The 21,210-nt window shown below is 49.5% G+C and overlaps 1 protein-coding gene across 1 annotated transcript; it reads left to right on the forward strand.

Moving 5' to 3' along the window:
- Positions 1-11,597: 11,597 nt before the first annotated feature.
- On the forward strand, positions 11,598-14,442 carry lrfn5b (leucine rich repeat and fibronectin type III domain containing 5b; the record flags this gene model as incomplete). Its single annotated transcript, XM_083643222.1, has 3 exons — positions 11,598-12,488; positions 13,259-13,433; positions 14,102-14,442. 3 exons carry the CDS (start codon positions 11,598-11,600, stop codon positions 14,440-14,442), a joined length of 1,407 nt encoding a protein of 468 aa, XP_083499348.1.
- Between the last annotated feature and the right edge of the window lie 6,768 nt (positions 14,443-21,210).

The following is a 21,210-nucleotide window of genomic DNA, read 5'->3' on the forward strand; positions in this document are numbered from 1 at the left end:
TCTGGTCAGAAATGGAGCTGGTTCTGTGGCAGGCAGGCAGGCAGGCAGGCAGGCGCTGAGCGAGCGACGCTGACAGCAGTCCGGGGGCAGACGAGGGGTTTATATGGCAGCAACCTTTCAGTCAATCTGGATTAACTCCACACTGAGCCCCGTGTCGTCAGGAAACCTCGTGAAAGCCATGCTGAACATCTGTCTGGATTGAGCAGCAGCAGTGCACACAGTGAGCGCAGCGCACACCACACCAGTCCCTCGGCAGCCCGCTGTGCTGTGTGTGGCTGGCTACAATAAGGCGTTTTCTCTTCTGGAGAGGTGCATGCAGGCGAATGCGCAGTAGACGCACAGCTGCAGCCTCTCAAAGCCATACCGGCTGGGACCCCTCCAGGTTGACGTTTTCTGGGGGTTTTAACATAGGCGACGCCGGCGGGGCTGTGTAGCCTGTTTTTCGGCGAGAATTCCCCGGTCGGGGGGCATCGGAAGGGAGTCGTCCTTTATTATCGGGTTGCTCATGGATTTCTTGAAGGGCATCATTTCACAGGCCGTCGCACCGCTGATGTAGGAGGCGAGACGCGCGTTTTCTTCGGGACACCTGAATTATCTCAAGGAGGCACCGTCGGTCCTGTATTAGCTCCTTCAGTATGCCCGTGGCCCCACTGGGCTCCAAACCACCCTCCATTGACCTGGGTTGATGTTCCATGTGCAAGGTAAATTATTACATATAGGCTGCAAATGGTGTGTGGATTAGCTATAGCTCACAGACTCTTTAGGGAAACTGCCTTTCAAGAAGCGCAATATAGCCTACTGTTTTGGAGTAGCCTACTTCTTCTCCCAGCCCATCTAAAAAAGGTGGAGTAGCGCCCTTATGACAGTCAGTGGTTATTATGCGTGTGGCTGTAACCCACCCAGGACCTGTTCCGCAAGGTCAACAAAATCCTCATTTGCTAGTAAGGAACGCGGTCAGATAGCAGATTTTATTTTTAGTATCCACTTGGCTGCGTGTTGTGTGTTTTTTTTCCCCCTACAGGTGAAACTGTATCATGCCTTAATGCGCCCACTACCCCCCAGTCCACTCGGGATGCACGCAGGGCGAGATTGATTTCAGTTGTGTGTTTTTATCATGTCTTTTATCAGCCTAATTAAGAAGAGGGGCCGCTGATAGGCTATCTGCTGCTGTAGGTGTGTGCTCTGCACGGTTAAACCGCGGCTGATATGCAAATCACACGTCATCATTCACTTGGTGTGATAAAGTCAATCAGGACAAGTAAGAAAATTAATGACTAGTAGGCTATAGGCAGGGGAATATACTATAGTGCCAGGTGACTGATGCTAGACAAGAGGAATTATTGTCCAGGAGATTTATTAATGATATACTGATCTTGTTGAATGCTTAATGTCGAATGTTATTTATCACAAATCTTATTATTCATGAGTGCCTGAGGCACTATTGTAACTGCTAGACCACTGGCCCACGCCTCATTTTATGCCTCTATTTGCCTCTTATACTGCTATGTTAATACACTCGATGATATGTAGCCTGCGCCGCTATCTTTCACTGATGGAAAATAAGTGATATATGGTAGCCTATATGCTCCTAGCTACAGCAAGGCTTTTTGAGCCTTTGTGCAGACGGCTCTGTACTGATTGACCCAAATTTTGCTCCTCCCCAAAGAACAGACAAGAAGATAAGAAAATAAATTCACATGCAGGCCTTTAGTGCAGCCATATTCACAAACTGCATGCACACACAGCTGGCCTGGCACATACACACATGGTGTGTGTGTGTGTGTGTGTGTGTGTGTGTGTGTGTGTGTGTGTGTGTGTGTGTGTGTGTGTGTGTGTGTGTGTGTGTGTGTGTGTGTGTGTGTGTGTGTGTGTGTGACTGTGACAGGTGTGTGAGCAGCTTTTTTTTTGATTACACAACACAATAAGGAGAGAGCATATTTAGCAATTTTGTTGCTGTCTGAGGTAGAAAACGAGTGGGTGAACTGTCATAGATTTAATTCTGGCTATATCCTTTGTACCCCCACATTTAGTCATCGTGAACGAGAGCCTTTAATAGAACATGATTTTTTCACCGAGAGAGGTCGACTCTGGATTCTGCTCTTTCTTATGGTTGCTGATCCTGATATGAAGACAGTGCACCGTGTACAATCGCAGTCATTGACAGAATTGAAATTCTATATACCGGACTTGTGGGCCAAGTTTGGAGAACATTCACTCGAGGTCATATTGGTATTCCAAAGGTCGGTGCTCCTTAAGGATTGTGCATTGCTCTTTCAGGAAGAAAATCCCAGGGTCGTAAGCCCTTCACTTCGGGGGGGCCTGCGCTGCTGTGGGAAACTCAAGAAGTGTAAAGTCAATGTACAGCATTTCAATTTGGTCGGATCAGTCTCCCAGCTCAATACGACGGCAGCATCCCAAATCCGGATGGTGTTTTTTTCCGTGTTCGTTGTCGTTAACTCGGAACCAATGGGAAGCCGCGCTCTATAGTCACGGAAGCCTAGCTAGCCGATCAAGGTGGCACCGATTTCCTCTGATGCCGTGTGAAGGCCTGGAATTACAAGGGGGAGATGTAAATGCTGATGAACAGCACTTCGATTGATGCAGTGGGTCTGCTTAGTATGCGATCCCCTGACACACGCACGCACGCACGCGCGTACACACACACATGCACACACACACACACACACACACACACACACACACACACACACACACACACATGCGCACACACACACACACACACACACACACACACACACACACGCACACACACACACACACACACACACACACACAATCACACACACACACACGCACACACACACACACACACACACGTGCGCACACACACACACACAATCACACAAACATTTGTCTGGCTGGAACAGGAAAATAAATTAAACTACATCAGAGGTCCATCCGGCCCCATCTTGCTCCTTTATGTGCAAGGCTGGGCGGCTGGATCCAATACTGAATTAGCTGAGTATACAATCTCTCCTTTTCCCCCCTCTCGTCGCTACCGAGATAAGTAGGTGTCATAAAGAGCGTGAGTCTGCGGCGGCCCCCCCAAGTAAAACATCTGCCATGACCCAAAAAAACAAAATTGTCAACAAAAATATTTCCCTCAAGAGAACAATCTTTCTTGTCATTATTATTATTAGGTGATCCGAAAATGAGCCACTGATTACATCTCACCCCCCAAACTGACGTTTCCCTGCGTTGCCATGGTATCAAGGCTGTCACCCAAGAGCTATCGCATTCTAACGTTGGCAGCAGGGGAATTTGGCACGCTCTGTAGGAAAAGGGTGTCACAACACACTCTCAACACACTCAGCGTTACCCGTCGTCACAAACACAGATGTGTCCGTTATGGCCCGTAACAGCATCACCGTTTGCTCAGGGTGTTTGGACTTGGGCTACGAGAGCATTTATCAGACAGATATTTTTACCAGCTCAGTCAAAATTTGATCCACTTCAGCAGATGCAGCAGCTCCATTCGGTCTCCAAAGTGGGCCTGGCTGAGTAGCCCTTTTCACCGTTTCGTCGATATGCTTTTATATCTTCATGTTGCGGCATCACACTACCTCCTTGACACAACAAAGCAGTGGCAGATAGTCCAGCTGCTTTCTTCTCTGTAGCCCAGGTGAGATGCTGCAGCGTGCCATTACGCTGGCCTGCATGAAGGGAGGGAGACATACCAAGCACAATCTGCCTCATTAGAGTCCCCTCTCAGTGCTGCGTTCACTGATTCTCCTGCCCAAACGTGGATTGCAGAGGCTTTCTCACATGAGCTCCAACATAAGTTGGACCATCTGAAAACATCTCCCCCATGACCTCACCGGGCCTGACTGGCACGCAGCATGCTGCATGAGGCTTTACCTCACCGGGCCTGACTGGTACACATCATGCTGCATGAGGCTTTACCTCACCGGGCCTGACTGGCACACGACATGCTGCATGAGGCTTTACCTCACCGGGCCTGACTGGCACACATCATGCTGCATGAGGCTACCTCACCGGGCCTGACTGGCACGCAGCATGCTGCATGAGGCTTTACCTCGCCGGGCCTGACTGGCACGCAGCATGCTGCATGAGACTACCTCACCGGGCCTGACTGGCACGCAGCATGCTGCATGAGGCTACCTCACCGGGCCTGACTGGCATGCAACATGCTGCACAAGTCTTTACCTCACCGGACCTGACTGGCACGCAGCATGCTGCATGAGGCTACCTTACCGGGCCTGACTGGCACGCAGCATGCTGCATGAGGCTTTACCTCACCGGGCCTGACTGGCACACAGCATGCTGCATGAGGCTACCTCACTGGGCCTGACTGGCATGCAGCATGCTGCACATGGCTTTACCTCACTGGCCTGACTGGCACGTAGCATGCTGCACAAGGCTTTACCTCACCGGCCTGACTGGCACGCAGCATACTGCACAAGGCTTTACATCACTGGCCTGACTGGCACACAGCATGCTGCACAAGGCTTTACCTCACTGGCCTGACTGGCACACAGCATGCTGCACAAGGCTTTACCTCACTGGCCTGACTGGCACACAGCATGCTGCACAAGGCTTTACATCACCGGCCTGACTGGCACACAGCATGCTGCACAAGGCTTTACCTCACCGGCCTGACTGGCACACAGCATGCTGCACAAGGCTTTACATCACTGGCCTGACTGGCACACAGCATGCTGCACAAGGCTTTACCTCACCGGCCTGACTGGCACACAGCATGCTGCACAAGGCTTTACCTCACCGGCCTGACTGGCACACAGCATGCTGCACAAGGCTTTACATCACTGGCCTGACTGGCACGCAGCATGCTGCACAAGGCTTTACATCACTGGCCTGACTGGCACACAGCATGCTGCACAAGGCTTTACCTCACCGGCCTGACTGGCACACAGCATGCTGCACAAGGCTTTACATCACTGGCCTGACTGGCACGCAGCATGCTGCACAAGGCTTTACATCACTGGCCTGACTGGCACGCAGCATGCTGCACAAGGCTTTACCTCACTGGCCTGACTGGCACACAGCATGCTGCACATGGCTTTACCTCACTGGCCTGACTGGCACACAGCATGCTGCACATGGCTTTACCTCACTGGCCTGACTGGCACACAGCATACTGCACATGGCTTTACCTCACTGGCCTGACTGGCACGCAGCATACTGCACAAGGCTTTACATCACTGGCCTGACTGGCACGCAGCATGCTGCACAAGGCTTTACCTCACTGGCCTGACTGGCACACAGCATGCTGCACAAGGCTTTACCTCACTGGCCTGACTGGCACACAGCATGCTGCACATGGCTTTACCTCACTGGCCTGACTGGCACACAGCATGCTGCACATGGCTTTACCTCACTGGCCTGACTGGCACACAGCATGCTGCACAAGGCTTTACATCACTGGCCTGACTGGCACGCAGCATGAGGCTACCTCACCGGGCCTGACTGGCATGCAGCATGCTGCATAAGGCTTTACCTCACCGGCCTGACTGGCACACAGCATGCTGCATGAGGCTACCTTACCGGCCTGACTGGCACGCAGCATGCTGCATGAGGCTACCTCACCGGGCCTGACTGGCACGCAGCATGCTGCACAAGGCTTTACCTCACTGGCCTGACTGGCACGCAGCATGCTGCACAAGGCTTTACCTCACTGGCCTGACTGGCACGCAGCATGCTGCACAAGGCTTTACCTCACCGGCCTGACTGGCACGCAGCATGCTGCACAAGGCTTTACCTCACTGGCCTGACTGGCACGCAGCATGCTGCACAAGGCTTTACCTCACTGGCCTGACTGGCACACAGCATGCTGCACAAGGCTTTACCTCACCGGCCTGACTGGCACGCAGCATGCTGCACAAGGCTTTACCTCACCGGCCTGACTGGCACGCAGCATGCTGCACAAGGCTTTACCTCACCGGCCTGACTGGCACGCAGCATGCTGCACAAGGCTTTACCTCACTGGCCTGACTGGCACGCAGCATGCTGCACAAGGCTTTACCTCACTGGCCTGACTGGCACACAGCATGCTGCACAAGGCTTTACCTCACCGGCCTGACTGGCACACAGCATGCTGCATAAGGCTTTTTCTTGGCGAATGCCGCCCCGGGGAAAGCATGGATATCTCCGACAAGTACACTGCTGCTGCTGCTGCTCATGGATGTCTGTCTCCATAGCTGGGGGTTGTTTTGTATTGAGTGAGGTGCCTCTATTAGGCGTAATTCCACCCACTGGTGTGTGTGTGTGTGTGTGTGTGTGTGTGTGTGTGTCTGTGTGTGCGTGTGTGTGCGTGTGTGTGTGTGTGTGTGTGTGTGTGTGTGTGTGTGTGTGTGTGTGTGTGTGTGGGTGTGTGCTGTCACTCTGTGCTCGGAGAGAGAAAAGACCTCCTCAGAGGTATGGTAGTAAAGGGATCATTTGATGGCTAAGAAGGAGATTATCCTCAAAGCGTCTATAGATTATCTGCTTTTTTTTTGTTTATTTGTGGCCCTCCCATTTGTGGCCCCTCCCACGTCGCCTCGCCCTAATGAACGGCCCACCCTGTAGGAGGAGGATTCTCCGAGGGCGTGACATTTGAAAGATGAAGTGTGTGATTGATGAATCCATTGATTGATCGTCGAGTTATTTGTTCATGCACTTGATGAGTGTGACCCCGCTATGCAAATCTCTGTGCAACGCCCCGTAATTAAATGCAAATGAGGCAGACAGACGGCAACGGATCCTTCCTCTCGGCGGCGGCGGCGGCGGCGACGGGGGCTGTCCCTTTGTCCTCGCTAAAACGAATTTCGCACGGATTACCCGTCGCGAGCGTTCTCTTCACGTTTGGCTGAGTTTTCACCGGTGGAAAAAAAAAAAAGAGAGACCCATCTCCGCCGAGTGAATCAATATCGCGTCCTCCTCCTCGGCGCCCATTCTAGTCGGGAAGTAGCAGGTCCTCTCTCCGCCTCGTTGCACACCCAGAAGGGCCGCGCCACTCAGCGCAGAGCAGAGGGTGGATGGGTGGCACACATTCACACAAACAGGAACACGCACACATTCACACAAACAGGAACACGCACACACACACACACACACACACACACACACACGCCTGGATACAGTCTCCCCTTCCAAATGGGTGCCTGCACATCACAAGCCGTAGCCAGGCGGTGTGTTGCACGATGCAGAAGTCATCTGCCATCTTGAAGCAGAGCCATAACAGCGTTTAACCATTTACTCAACAGTCCATTTCTCAGCAGCGTCACGCACTGAGCTGATCTCTGTGCTGCCGACTCCCTGACTAAAATGCCACACCAGAAGCCTGAGGGAGTGCACCCGTGTGACTTGGTAATAGGGGTGGGGGGTGGGGGGGATCGGTACAGCATAGTATCGCGATATTTTGTGTGGCAATATATCGTATCGTATTGAATGCGAAGTATCGCAATATTTCATTATCCAAATTGTCAAGTACAGACAACGTTTATGACAGTGTTGGTCAGTCTGTCTGCTTGACAATCTCATTTTGCTGCAATAGAAATGATTGAAGTGAGATGAACAGCGTGGAAACTTGATCTCATTAGATAAAACAGATGTCGACTAAAGCTTAATTTACACTTATTATAAAGTGTCGCTCAGCACATGGTCGCAGACGAAAAAGAAAGTGTCGCTCATGGTGTTGCATTTATACTTCAGAGGACGTTCGCCTCGGTTCAACGGTCACGTGACACTCGAAGGCTATAAGCAGCTGCAGACAGCCAAGAGAAGAGAGGGAACGAAATGCACAGTGAAACCACCTCGGAGGCAAGATGTAACGTACTTGGCTGCATCCGCATATAAACGGCACACGACCACGCAACTCACCTCCTCGTTCTCTGGGAAATTGGTCACAACGTTCTTTGCGATTTTCACGAAGTCATACATCAAGGACAGGCTGATAAAAATAGCGGGGACACGTTCATTCATTTCAATCGTGCGAAAACTAGCGGGTGGACCCCAACCAAAACAAGGAAGTCAAGCGGGGTAGCCAATCAGACTTGCGCGATACTACGACGTAGTCGGCGACACTAGACATTTCACCAGGTAGCAGGCGCTGCTCGCCGACACTTGAAAGTGTCGACTCAAGTCCTCATTTCTGTCGGCGACCGTTTCAAAAGTGTCGGCAGACGAAAGCATAAATTGGGCTTTAGTGTTTTCCTTTGCCGACACAATTTGCAGTTGAAAAAAGGTAATAAATCGCAATATATCTGGAATATCGGAATACTCGATATATCGCAATACTAGCATAATCGCAATACCATCGTATCGTGAATGAAGTATCGTGATGATATCGTATCGTGGGGGCATCTGGTGATTCCCAGGCCTACTTGGTAACGGGGGTGAAGATGTCCCTCGTACTGTAAAAATGGGTCAGGAAAGACATTGATGTATGGCCGCTTGATCAGCAGTATTCATGGAAAATGTCACAGCTACTGTGCGCTCCCAAATCATATCTTCCCTCCCTTTGCTATTAAGGGCCACTTTAACGTGACCTCTTTTCTGCCCGCTTGTCAGGCCATGATACATTTTATACAGCTGTGACAATGTAACTGTTGTGATACATTTTATACAGCTGTGACAATGTAACTGTTGTGATACATTGTATACAGCTGTGACAATGTAACTGTTGTGATACATTTTATACAGCTGTGACAATGTAACTGCTGTGATACATTTTATACAGCTGTGACAATGTAACTGCCATGATACATTTTATACAGCTGTGACAATGTAACTGTTGTGATACATTGTATACAGCTGTGACAATGTAACTGTTGTGATACATTTTATACAGCTGTGACAATGTAACTGTTGTGATACATTTTATACAGCTGTGACAATGTAACTGCCGTGATACATTTTATACAGCTGTGATAATGTAACTGCTGTAATACATTTTATACAGCTGTGGCAATGTAACTGTTGTGATACATTTTATACAGCTGTGGCAATGTAACTGTTGTGATACATTTTATACAGCTGTGACAATGTAACTGCTGTGATACATTTTATACAGCTGTGACAATGTAACTGCTTTGATACATTTTATACAGCTGTGACAATGTAACTGCCGTGATACATTTTATACAGCTGTGACAATGTAACTGCCGTGATACATTTTATACAGCTGTGACAATGTAACTGCCGTGATACATTTTATACAGCTGTGACAATGTAACTGCCGTGATACATTTTATACAGCTGTGACAATGTAACTGTTGTGATACATTTTATACAGCTGTGACAATGTAACTGCTTTGATACATTTTATACAGCTGTGACAATGTAACTGCCGTGATACATTTTATACAGCTGTGACAATGTAACTGCTTTGATACATTTTATACAGCTGTGAGAATGTATCTGTTGTGATACATTTTATACAGCTGTGACAATGTAACTGCTGTGATACATTTTATATTATACAGCTGTGACAATGTAACTGCTTTGATACATTTTATACAGCTGTGACAATGTAACTGCCGTGATACATTTTATACAGCTGTGACAATGTAACTGTTGTGATACATTTTATACAGCTGTGACAATGTAACTGCCGTGATACATTTTATACAGCTGTGACAATGTAACTGCCATGATCAGTGTTGGGCAAGTTACTTTCAAAATGTAATATACTACATATTACTAGTTACTTTCAGTTGAAAGTAATAAGTTACTTTACAATATTACTTTCTGTGTAGAGTAACTCATTACTTATTACACTACTTTTGCATTACTTTTACCAAAACAACAGCAGCAACAGAATGACATCGCTGCCCCGGAACCATCCTGAAAAATAATTTCAACCGCCTTGAAGTCGGTGTAAACAATCCAACATTCTAAATGTTATTCTTTTCCTTTGTTATTGTCATCTGTAGTGGTTATTTAGATGAAACCACACAGTTTGATTAGGAAATGATTGTATCTTTTTTAAATATGTGCTTTGATTTAATAAAATGTAACTCAATTTGTAACTTGAGTTACTTGAGAAAGTAACTGGTATAATATTACCGAAATCCTATAAGTAATAAGTTATATTACTGAGTTACTGCTAAAAGTAATATATTACATGTAATATGTTACTTTTGTAATGAGTACCCCCAACACTGGCCATGATACATTTTATACAGCTGTGACAATGTAACGATGGTGATACATTTTATACAGCTGTGACAATGTAACTGTTGTCAGTGGATGCCAGCAGGCATCACTGCCTTTTTAACATGAAAAACAGGTTACATAACTCCCACGCCGCAGCGCGTCGCTCACATCTTATCTGAGGTATTCTTCTTCACTCGTTGACATTTTCGTCGGAGTCGGAGTCTCCGACAGGTCAGCGTTATTATTATACTGCGAGTTTCGATGTCACGGCTCCGGTGCAGCAGAGGCCTTTAGAAGCACAAAGTAACTCGGGCGACTGGACCCTTTGCTGAGACAAGACCTTTATTACGCACACCCTCCCAAGACCAAACGCCGGCGATGAGGGGGCATTACCGGCCAGACCGCAGAAAAAGCCATAATCATAAGTCAGCCCTTCTGTTCTGTATTTAACGAGTAGCCTTTGTATCTTCACTACGGCCGTGTGTGTGGGGTTTGCATCTGGTTCTCTCTCGTTTGATTGGATCGGTGTGACTTTCCTGCCGCGCGGCAACGGGACACCCGGAGGGATGAATATTGCATGTCGAATCAAAAATGACAATACATTTAGTCTCGGATATAATCGGGGGCTAATGTGGCGGCGAATCGGCTTTACCGTGTCGTATACTTGCTGCACAGTTTGTGCTCGGAGCTCTGCACATCCTTAGTTTTACGACATGCTGTATTATGCTATATCCCTGACAAGGTCTCCGGATTCATCAAATGGATCCCTCCTTATCCCCCCATCTCAGCTGTGTCATAAGTAAGAGCAGCGGCAGAGAGAGCCGAGAGGAAATCAATAGCGAGGCATAGCACATCCTCACGGAGGCACTGGGCCTCATCATTCCCTTCCCGTTGTGTGGCGATGTGATCCGGGGGAGACATCACATCGGTCTAATTCTGATGAGGCGCTGGATCGGCCCGGACCGGTCTAGACTTTCATCCCTCTGCACACAAAACATGAAAGCACACTTGCATTATTATCATATCAAAAAGGAGGATCGGCAGAGATCCGCAGTGTTGTTCAGAAATCTGCAGGTGAACAATTATTTCAATCTCTAGTCTAATTGAACAGCCGCTGTGGGTTTGTTCGAGCATGGACTTGTTTATAGCTCCCCGCTCTGCTCGGATTCTCTGCAAATCGCAGCTCTGAGTTGTCAATAAGAATCTAAAAATAAGAATCGAGTGCGGAAAGCTGACATCTTCGCTTTACAGAGTAGAATCCGCCCCCCCCCCCCCCCCCCAGCACCGTTTTAGGAGGGGGGCTTCTCAGTGCAGGTGTGATAGAGGTTACACGAATTACAATCAATCACGTCATCTGCATTTCAAAGCTGTTTCATAAATAGCAACTATCTCTCTCATCTTCTCTCTCTCTCTCTCTCTCTCTCTCTCGTTTAGGTGTGTTAACCTGACAGGAAAGCCAAATGGAGTGTCTCCTGGTGTATCTGATAGTCCTCGGCATGGCTGTGAAGGCCCACAAAGTTCAGGTCTGCCCCAAGCGCTGCGTCTGCCAGATGCTTAACCCCAACCTGGCGACCCTGTGCGACAAAAAGGGTCTGCTTTTCGTGCCGCCGAACATCGACAGGCACACGGTGGAGATGCGTCTGGGCGACAACTTTGTCACCAGCGTCAAACGCAGAGACTTTGCCAACATGACCAAGCTGGTGGACCTGACCCTGTCGCGGAACACCATCGGCTCCATCGTGCCCTACGCCTTCAAAGACCTGGAGAACCTGCGCGCCCTTCACCTCGACAGCAACCGGCTGACCCGCATCACCAACGACACCTTCAGCGGCATGTCCAAGCTGCACCACCTCATCCTCAACAACAACCAGCTGATCAACATCCACATCGGGGCCTTCAACGACCTCACCGCCCTGGAGGAGCTGGACCTGTCCTACAACAACTTGGAGAGCGCCCCGTGGGTGGCCATCCAGAGGATGTCCAGCCTCCACACCCTCAACATGGACCACAACATGCTCAGCTACATCCCAGAGGGCACCTTCGCCGGGCTGCAGAAGCTGAAGAGGCTGGACGTGACCTCCAACAAGCTCCAGAAGCTTCCTCCCGACCCCGTGTTCCAGCGGGCGGGGGTCCTGGCCACGTCGGGGATCATGGGCCCCACCTCGTTCGCCCTGAGCTTCGGGGGAAACCCGCTCAGGTGCAACTGTGAGCTGCTGTGGCTGAGGAGGCTGAGGAGGGAGGACGATCTGGAGACCTGCGCTACACCCCAACACCTCGCCGGACGCTACTTCTGGACCGTTTCGGAGGAGGAGTTCCTATGTGAGCCTCCTCTCATCACCAGGCACTCCCAGGTATAATAACTGTATATCGGTATAACTGCACTGCGAGATATAATGCTGGCTGCTAGTAAAAAATATATATATTGCAAGGCTCATCTGGCTTATATTCAATGTGATGCGCACAGAAAGCACAAAATGCCGTTGTGGATTAACAGAATCAAATATCTGCCTCAAAGCTGGCTTGTGGGGCTAACCAAATATTGTTTCAAATACGATATATCATGCAGGGTTTACTTTAGTAATGTAATCAAATTGTGGCGCTGAGTTTGTTTGGAGGAGCTCTTTTTCATGGATTTTCAGTTATCAGAGTAATAGCCATTTAGGTTTATAATGGATCTTCTGCGGCACTTGTTATGCTTTGCAAACAAAACCATTTGACTGCGAATCCTTTCTAAATAATCACAGCTATATATCCTCGTTTACATTCATTAGACTCCTTTCGGATAATTGCAGTGAAACTAAATCTTGACTAAGACTGTTGCATATACGCTCGAAAATTACTCTCATTACTTGACTTCACACGCATGGTAATTTCGTGTTATCTTGATGAAGATGAATAGCCGATGATATTCTCATATCAGACACTCGAGCTTTAAAATGCAACAATTTAGAAATATCGATCATCATTAATTAAGGTATCTCACTCACTTAGGCTGTCTCAACTTCAACAGTTGAGCAGGAGTAGACTAGATTCAGTGCATTTCCCCAATCGGTGCTCCTGTATTTTGTCAAATAGACAAGACGTCCCAGCTCCAACTGTTGTTCCCTTTGCTTTGCCTCAGGAGCTCCGGGCGCTGGAGGGTCAGAGTGTGACCCTGCGCTGTAAGGCCCGGGGCGACCCGGACCCCATCATCCACTGGATCGCCCCCGACGGGCGCCTGATGTCCAACTCGTCCAGGGCCGTGGTCCACAGCGACGGCACGCTTGACATCCTCATCAGCACTGTGAAGGACTCGGGTCTGTTTACACCCAGCGGCTGTGTGCTGCTCGTGTTGTTGACTGAATGAAATGACTTGTTTGCTCGGGTCCACCAGTGGCCCGTAGGACCAAAGTATTTGTCTACATCGGTTAATGAAGTTTGGAGTGTGGAAGTGTGGAGACTGCTGACACACTGGTTAAAGTCACAATGAAATGAAAAATTACATTCTTCCTTTCTTTCTTTTTTACCTTGTTGATTTTCCATGTCATTATATACACCCATTTACAATACATACCAAAGATCATCAAGATTATCAAGTGAAAATGATCAAGTTTTTATTTTCTCTGATTTTTATATCAAAAAACCCATTGCTTTCCCATTGTGGAAAACTAAAAATCAACAAATAAGATCACAGATCCCCCCCCCCCCCCCCCCATCATATACAGTAAAACTGTCTTTCTCTTCCTGACGGATACTGCTATCCCATTGGTTTACTCCACCAAGCACTTTTGATTGATCCTTCTCCATGTTATGTCCCGCTCCCCAACACGCTGTTTCAACAGGAAATACAAGCAAGATGTTCTCAAAATGCCATTTCATTGTGTCTTTAATAGATGTGTGTGTGGCCTGTAGTAGTTCTACTCTGTGTTATCATAATGCTGAATATCATCAGGGAGGACGATAATCTTCTGGGTTCCTGTTCCAGGAACCTTCACCTGCGTGGCCTCCAACCCGGCCGGCGAAGCCCAGCAGACGATGGAGCTGCTCATCGCTAAGCTCCCCTACATCACCAACAACACCATCGTCGAGCAAGAGCCCGACCCGGGGTCCTCCGACATCGCCACGGTGACCAAGACGGGGGCGGAGGCGGGAGGAGGCGTGCCCCTGGGGAACGCAAAGACCAGCCAGGAGAAGAAAGTGGTGATCGCCGAGGCCACCTCTACCTCGGCCCTGGTCAAGTTCAACTTCCAGAGGAGCATCCCTGGAATCCGCATGTTCCAGATCCAATACAATGGCACCTATGATGATTCACTGGTCTACAGGTAGGTGCTAGCAACAACGCATGAGCACGAGGTGTGCTGGCTTTATATGATGACACATGCTGAGGTTATAGAATCCAAACTTGGCAGCGCCAGCGAGGCTCCTTTTTCTTAAAGTGCGGGTGTGTAACCTACAAAACAAAATGTGTACTACCCCGCTTTCGTACGATGACTCTTGAAATCTCACAACCATTGTTTTACCTTTTTATAGTCGACCGTCATAATGTTGAAACTCCGCTGGAGATTCACTCATTAAGAATTGGAACCTGGCTGTCAACGTGATTATTTGCGGTGCCTATTTATTCCATCAAGAAGACAGACTAAATGCGCCGCATCAGACTTTCTTTGAGATTTAATCCCCCCCCCCCTTGTCAGAGTGTATCATTCACTGTGTGCAAAAGCTTGATAATGCCTCATCAACACAATCAAAATAGACTATCAGCACTAAGCTGCAGACTGATGAGAAGATGAAACGGCAACAGTGTTTTACACAAATCTTCAGAGGCTTCACACACCATGCCCGACTGAGAAACTGGCGCACACACACACAGACACACACACACACACACACACACACACACACAGACACACAGACACACACACACACACACACACACACACACAGTTGGAGAAAATATAAGTTCCATGCCATTTCCTATTCAATAAGCTAATAGTTGCCTAATAATTGCATACGCATAATTGATGCTATGAGTTACCATGACATGACATTTCACACATATAGATTCACCCATGGCAGAGGACTTCTCCTTTTGCTGAGACCTTGGTCAGTGCGTCGTGTACCATAACAATTGATAACAGTCTCTCAGTCAGGACTAGGGCTGGGTTCAAAAAAATCGATTCTCCGATTTTTAATCGATTTTCATTTTAATCCTCGATTATCGATTCATATGTCCAGAGATCGATTTTTTTTATTAATTTTTTTTTTTTTTTTTTTTTTAATAAACAGGCTAAAATATTATGCTGTGTGTGGTAGTTGAAACATAGTTTCAAGTTGACGTTTATTTATCTTTGTAGTTGAAACAAAAACATAAATACTGTAGGCTACATGAATGGAAATGTTTGATCATTAATATCTACTTTTAGAAATTATATAGGCTGAAATCAAATAAATGTGCATAATTGTGAAAGTGTCTTTATTGACAGATGAAAAGGCTGTTATTTACCCTTTGTCACCACCTGGTGAGTAAATATATGTGTAACTAAAACCATTAAAATTGACAACAGGTCTGCAACTTTTTTCCCCCGTGTATCTACTTGGCTGGTTGGGAACCCCTGTGTTACATAACTGGACATGTAATTCAGGGTACAGATCAAAAAACATTTTGAAACATATTGAAATCGATCGAATCGGAATCGAATCGAATCGAATCGAATCGAATCGAATCGAATCGAAATTAATCGATTCGCAACCTTGTGAATCGGAATCGAATCGATCTTGAAATTTGAACCAATACCCAGCTCTAGTCAGGACTGCACGACGCGCACACATTCCTCTCCCCTCCTCTCTCCGTTTCTCTCTGCCTTCCTTTGCCTATAAAGCGTATGTCAAATTGTGACATCGCCGCTGAATATTTGGACTCTGTATGACCTATCAGAATGTGTACATTGAGATTCAGTCTCTCCTATAACACAGTGTATAGGAGAATGTATGGTTTTTAATATACTTCTATAATACAGTTCCTGGCTCCTGGTTTCATTCATTTGGTTTATCTAAGCTGTTATAATTATCATATTGTCAAATTCCATTCTCTAACACACACACACACACACACACACACACACACACACACACACACACACACACACACACACACACACAGCACTCTTACATCTCACCCCTCTCTCACTCCATATTGACTGCTGATCATCACTGAGATAATGATAGGAGCATCGTCGCTCTGACACTTTGATCTGACACTTTGATCTGACACTTTGATCTGACACTTTGATCCAAACGGACTTCAAGTCAACAACGCGGCGCGCGGCAGACAGGCGGCACGGGCTGCTGAGTGCAGGAGAGAGGCCCCTAATCCTCATGTTGTCACACGGGAGGGATCCCGCGACGACGCGTCCCCCCCCCATCGTCCAAAAGCAGCCTTTTATCAGTAACGACGTCGGAGAGAATAAATCAAATGTCAGAAAAGATTACGCCGCAGACAGATCGTAAAGAGCCCCCCCCCCCCCCGAGAGACAAATGATTGTCATGTCATTTCATCGCTGCAGAACAATAAAGCGGTTAATCTGATTGAGTCTGTCTCCTGCCGTTTAACCCCCCCCTCTCTCTCTCTCTCTCTAGTCGATATCAGGATTCATCACGGTGCGTTTGGTTTTTTTTACAGGATGATACCCCCGACCAGTAAGAACATCCTGGTAAACAACCTGGCGGCCGGCACGCAGTACGACCTGTGCGTGCTGGCCATCTACGACGACCAGGTGACCGCGCTGACCGCCACCAGGGTGGTGGGCTGCATCCACTTCACCACCGAAGCGCAGTACCTCCGGTGCCACTTCATGCAGTCCCAGTTCCTCGGCGGCACCATTGTGGTTATCATCGGAGGGATTATCGTGGCCTCGGTGCTCGCCTTTATCATCTTTCTCATTGTGCGCTACCGGGTCTGTAACCAAGGAGACGCAGATAAGGTCAGTTTTGCATGATTCCTTCCGTGCGCTCCCTTTATCTGTCGGGGGATTGTTGTTGACAGTGTCGATATTGAAAAGGACGCCTCAAAAGAATTGCTCTCATTCCTCGGTTCCTCTAGTCTCCCCTCGTCGCCCCTCACTCGTTTTCCTTGTCTCTGCCTCCTCCATCTCACTTCATCTCAGGCGCTGGAGATGGGGGACATCCGCTCGCTGAGCAGTGACGGGCAGCTCCAGGGCTGCGGGATCCCCAAGTCCCTGTCCAAGCAGGTGCTGCGACCGGAGAAGAACGACAAGGAGTGTCTGAGAGTGGCCCTGCCGCCCCCGGAGCCGGCCAAGCAGCGACTGCCGGTGGTGGTGGTGGCCACCACCAAGCCCTCCATCCCCGACTGCACCGTCTCCACCTCGGCCGCCAGCCACAGCTGGCACCCGGCCTCGCCCAACACCCTGAGGCCCAAGCGCTCCATCGCGGAGCCCCGGAGCCAAGCCGAAGCTCAGGTGGACGTCGAGCTGCTGGACAACGTGAACAGGAATAACTCCTCCTCGGAGGTCAAAATGGCCGCCGCCGCCGCGGCGGGGGCCGTACCCGGCCAGCCCGTCAAATGGACTGCGGTTCCCCGGGGCCCGCGGCCCCCCCACCAAGCGCCCCGCCAATACATGACGGTGCCTGCGGGGGGCGCGAGGGTGAACCGCAGGCACTCGCTGAACGTGGACTCGTATAAGGAGCACTACTACGTGGCCTACCCCAAAGCCGGCAGCAGTTTGCGCTCCAAACGGAGCCTGTCGATGAGCGGGGAGCTGCCGCAGCTCGAGAGCGCGGCCGACATTCGGCGGGCCAGGGACAAGCTGTCCAGATCCGAGTGGCTTCTGGAGAGCACTTTATGATTTGGAGTTTATGACCCCAGGTTCTCTTGTTTTCTTGGATTGGATTTGTGGGTCGATTTGTGGAACAGACAGGCAGGATTCGATGCCTCGTTTGGAGCTCGTGCGCCCTCTGTCGAGGGACCTGTACGCCTCTCTCATACAGTATATCTGGGGGTGCAGAGCAGACATACAGGGTTATCGCGGGACGCGTTTCACATTTGTTTTCTACCTTATAACCTATCAAAAGTCTTCTTTATAGCGACGTTTGATTGAACTTTGACGAAAGGCACAACAATGTATAAAAGCAACTTCATGTACAAAGAAAAACAACAACGTTTAGTTGTGTGAGGTATATATATATATATCTCCGGACAACGTTAAGTGTTCACGTGGTATTGAATGCAGTAACCTTGGTGGGCATATTGTAACAAAGGAAGACACGGAGGCTGGTCGGGGGTTGTTGTAACTCTCATTGCCTGTTATACTTAAAGTGATACAATCCCTGTAGACTCTTTGGACATGAATCTTGTCTCCGCCTCGACAGACAGATGGTGACATGTCTTAATTACCTTGGCGGTGGGTTTTGGAGAAGAGATTATAAGTGTGCCGCACATCCCAGAGGTGTTGGGACAGAATGTAGGAGACGGAGCCCGGAATCTCTCTCATCAGCACCACTCCAGACACACACACGGCAGCACAATGCGGCATTTCGGTGGCACAAGTCGACTCAGCCTAATACTGCCCTCCGGGTTTTGAATCGATGCATTTTTATCACATAATTACATAAAGGACTCAACGCTGATAGGATTCCTGTCACGACTTGATTTCGAACTGGCGATTGAACCGACGCCCCGACGGCGTGACGAGACAGACAGGTGGCGGCGGTGGACGTGATCCGATATTAAGCGTGGATGAAAATCCGCACCAGGAAAAGGGGACATTGGTTCATCTCCATCTTTTTTTTTTTTTTTTAACTTACCGACGCTATCGTGTCACGCCACGTCGGTGGCGGCCATTGTAAATTAACTTGTCGATGTAAGAGAAACGATAATCACACCCGAGTGCGGGAGGGAGGGAGGGTGAGCTCTTGATTTTTGCTGTTGTTTCTGTTTGATGTTTACAAGTATCAATAAAACGGTGATAAAAGGGACGTGCTCTTGTTTTGTTTTGTTACAGCGATGCCATGATGCAGCGTTGCTTCGCATTAGTCCACTTTCAGCTTGCCTTGTGAATTTGCCCAGCTGCCCAGTCCACCACCCCCCAGTCCCTCGGTCCCTTTTCATAGCGTCAGTAGTCGAGTGCTGCGTCTCGCTGTATCTACATCTACACTATCTCAAGATAAAGCAACCGAAAAACAACTGATGTATCCCTTAGTTCAGTGAGTTCTAGCAGTAATGATTTGGGGGAGGGGACGTTGGACAGCATAACTCTCCCCCCCCCTCCCCTCTGACAGATCTCTGCCCTGAGCGCCTCGTGTGTTTGTTCAAAGGGAAGAGAGGGAAGCAGATGAAGGGGGGGGGGGGGGGGTGGAAAGAGGCCATGCTAGCCACCGGGGACACCTCTCTCTCGCCCGCGCGTCTGACAGCGCTGCTGCCTCTGCCCCTCAGACTCTGCGCCGGCCGGGGGGGATGGCAGCCACTCAACGCTAAAAAGGCACTGCAGAAGCCCTGCCGCAGGAACGAGAGGTTGACCACGCCGGCCGGCCGGCCTCCGCAGCAGCGGTGTGTAACCTGCACACGACTAATGTAGTACAATCACAGCAAATGTCTCACATAGCCGGACTGACGCGATGATGCGCGTGCGTGCGTTATCTGGCCCGGACTGACGTGATGATGTGTGTGTGCGTTATCTGGCCCGGACTGACGTGATGATGTGTGTGTGCGTTATCTGGCCCCGGACTGACGTGATGATGTGTGTGTGCGTTATCTGGCCCGGACTGACGTGATGATGTGTGCGTGCGTTATCTGGCCCGGACTGACGTGATGATGTGTGTGTGCGTTATCTGGCCCGGACTGACGTGATGATGTGTGTGTGCGTTATCTGGCCCCGGACTGACGTGATGATGTGTGTGTGCGTTATCTGGCCCGGACTGACGTGATGATGTGTGCGTGCGTTATCTGGCCCGGACTGACGTGATGATGTGTGTGTGCGTTATCTGGCCCGGACTGACGTGATGATGTGTGTGTGCGTTATCTGGCCCGGACTGACGTGACGATGTGTGTGCGTTATCTGGCCCGGACTGACGTGATGATGTGCGTGCGTTATCTGGCCCGGACTGACGTGATGATGTGTGTGTGCGTTATCTGGCCCGGACTGACGTGATGATGTGTGTGCGTTATCTGGCCCGGACTGACGTGATGATGTGCGTGCGTTATCTGGCCCCGGACTGACGTGATGATGTGTGTGCGTTATCTGGCCCGGACTGACGTGATGATGTGTGTGCGTTATCTGGCCCGGACTGACGTGATGATGTGTGTGTGCGTTATCTGGCCCGGACTGACGTGATGATGTGTGTGTGCGTTATCTGGCCCGGACTGACGTGATGATGTGCGTGTGTGCGTTATCTGGCCCGGACTGACGTGATGATGTGTGTGCGTTATCTGGCCCGGACTGACATGATGATGTGTGTGCGTTATCTGGCCCGGACTGACGCGATGATGTGTGTGTGCGTTATCTGGCCCGGACTGACATGATGATGTGTGTGTGTGCGTTATCTGGCCCGGACTGACGTGATGATGTGCGTGCGTTATCTGGCCCGGACTGACGTGATGATGTGTGTGTGTGCGTTATCTGGCCCGGACTGACGTGATGATGTGTGTGCGTTATCTGGCCCGGACTGACGTGATGATGTGCGTGTGTGCGTTATCTGGCCCGGACTGACGTGATGATGTGCGTGCGTTATCTGGCCCGGACTGACATGATGATGTGTGTGCGTTATCTGGCCCGGACTGACGCGATGATGTGTGTGTGCGTTATCTGGCCCGGACTGACGTGATGATGTGTGTGTGCGTTATCTGGCCCCGGACTGACGCGATGATGTGTGTGTGCGTTATCTGGCCCGGACTGACGTGATGATGTGTGTGTGCGTTATCTGGCCCCGGACTGACGCGATGATGTGTGTGTGCGTTATCTGGCCCGGACTGACGTGATGATGTGTGTGTGCGTTATCTGGCCCCGGACTGACGTGATGATGTGTGTGTGCGTTATCTGGCCCGGACTGACATGATGATGTGTGTGCGTTATCTGGCCCGGA

Source organism: Poromitra crassiceps (assembly GCF_964638095.1).
Source record: "Poromitra crassiceps genome assembly, chromosome: 9".
Lineage (NCBI taxonomy): Eukaryota > Metazoa > Chordata > Actinopteri > Beryciformes > Melamphaidae > Poromitra > Poromitra crassiceps.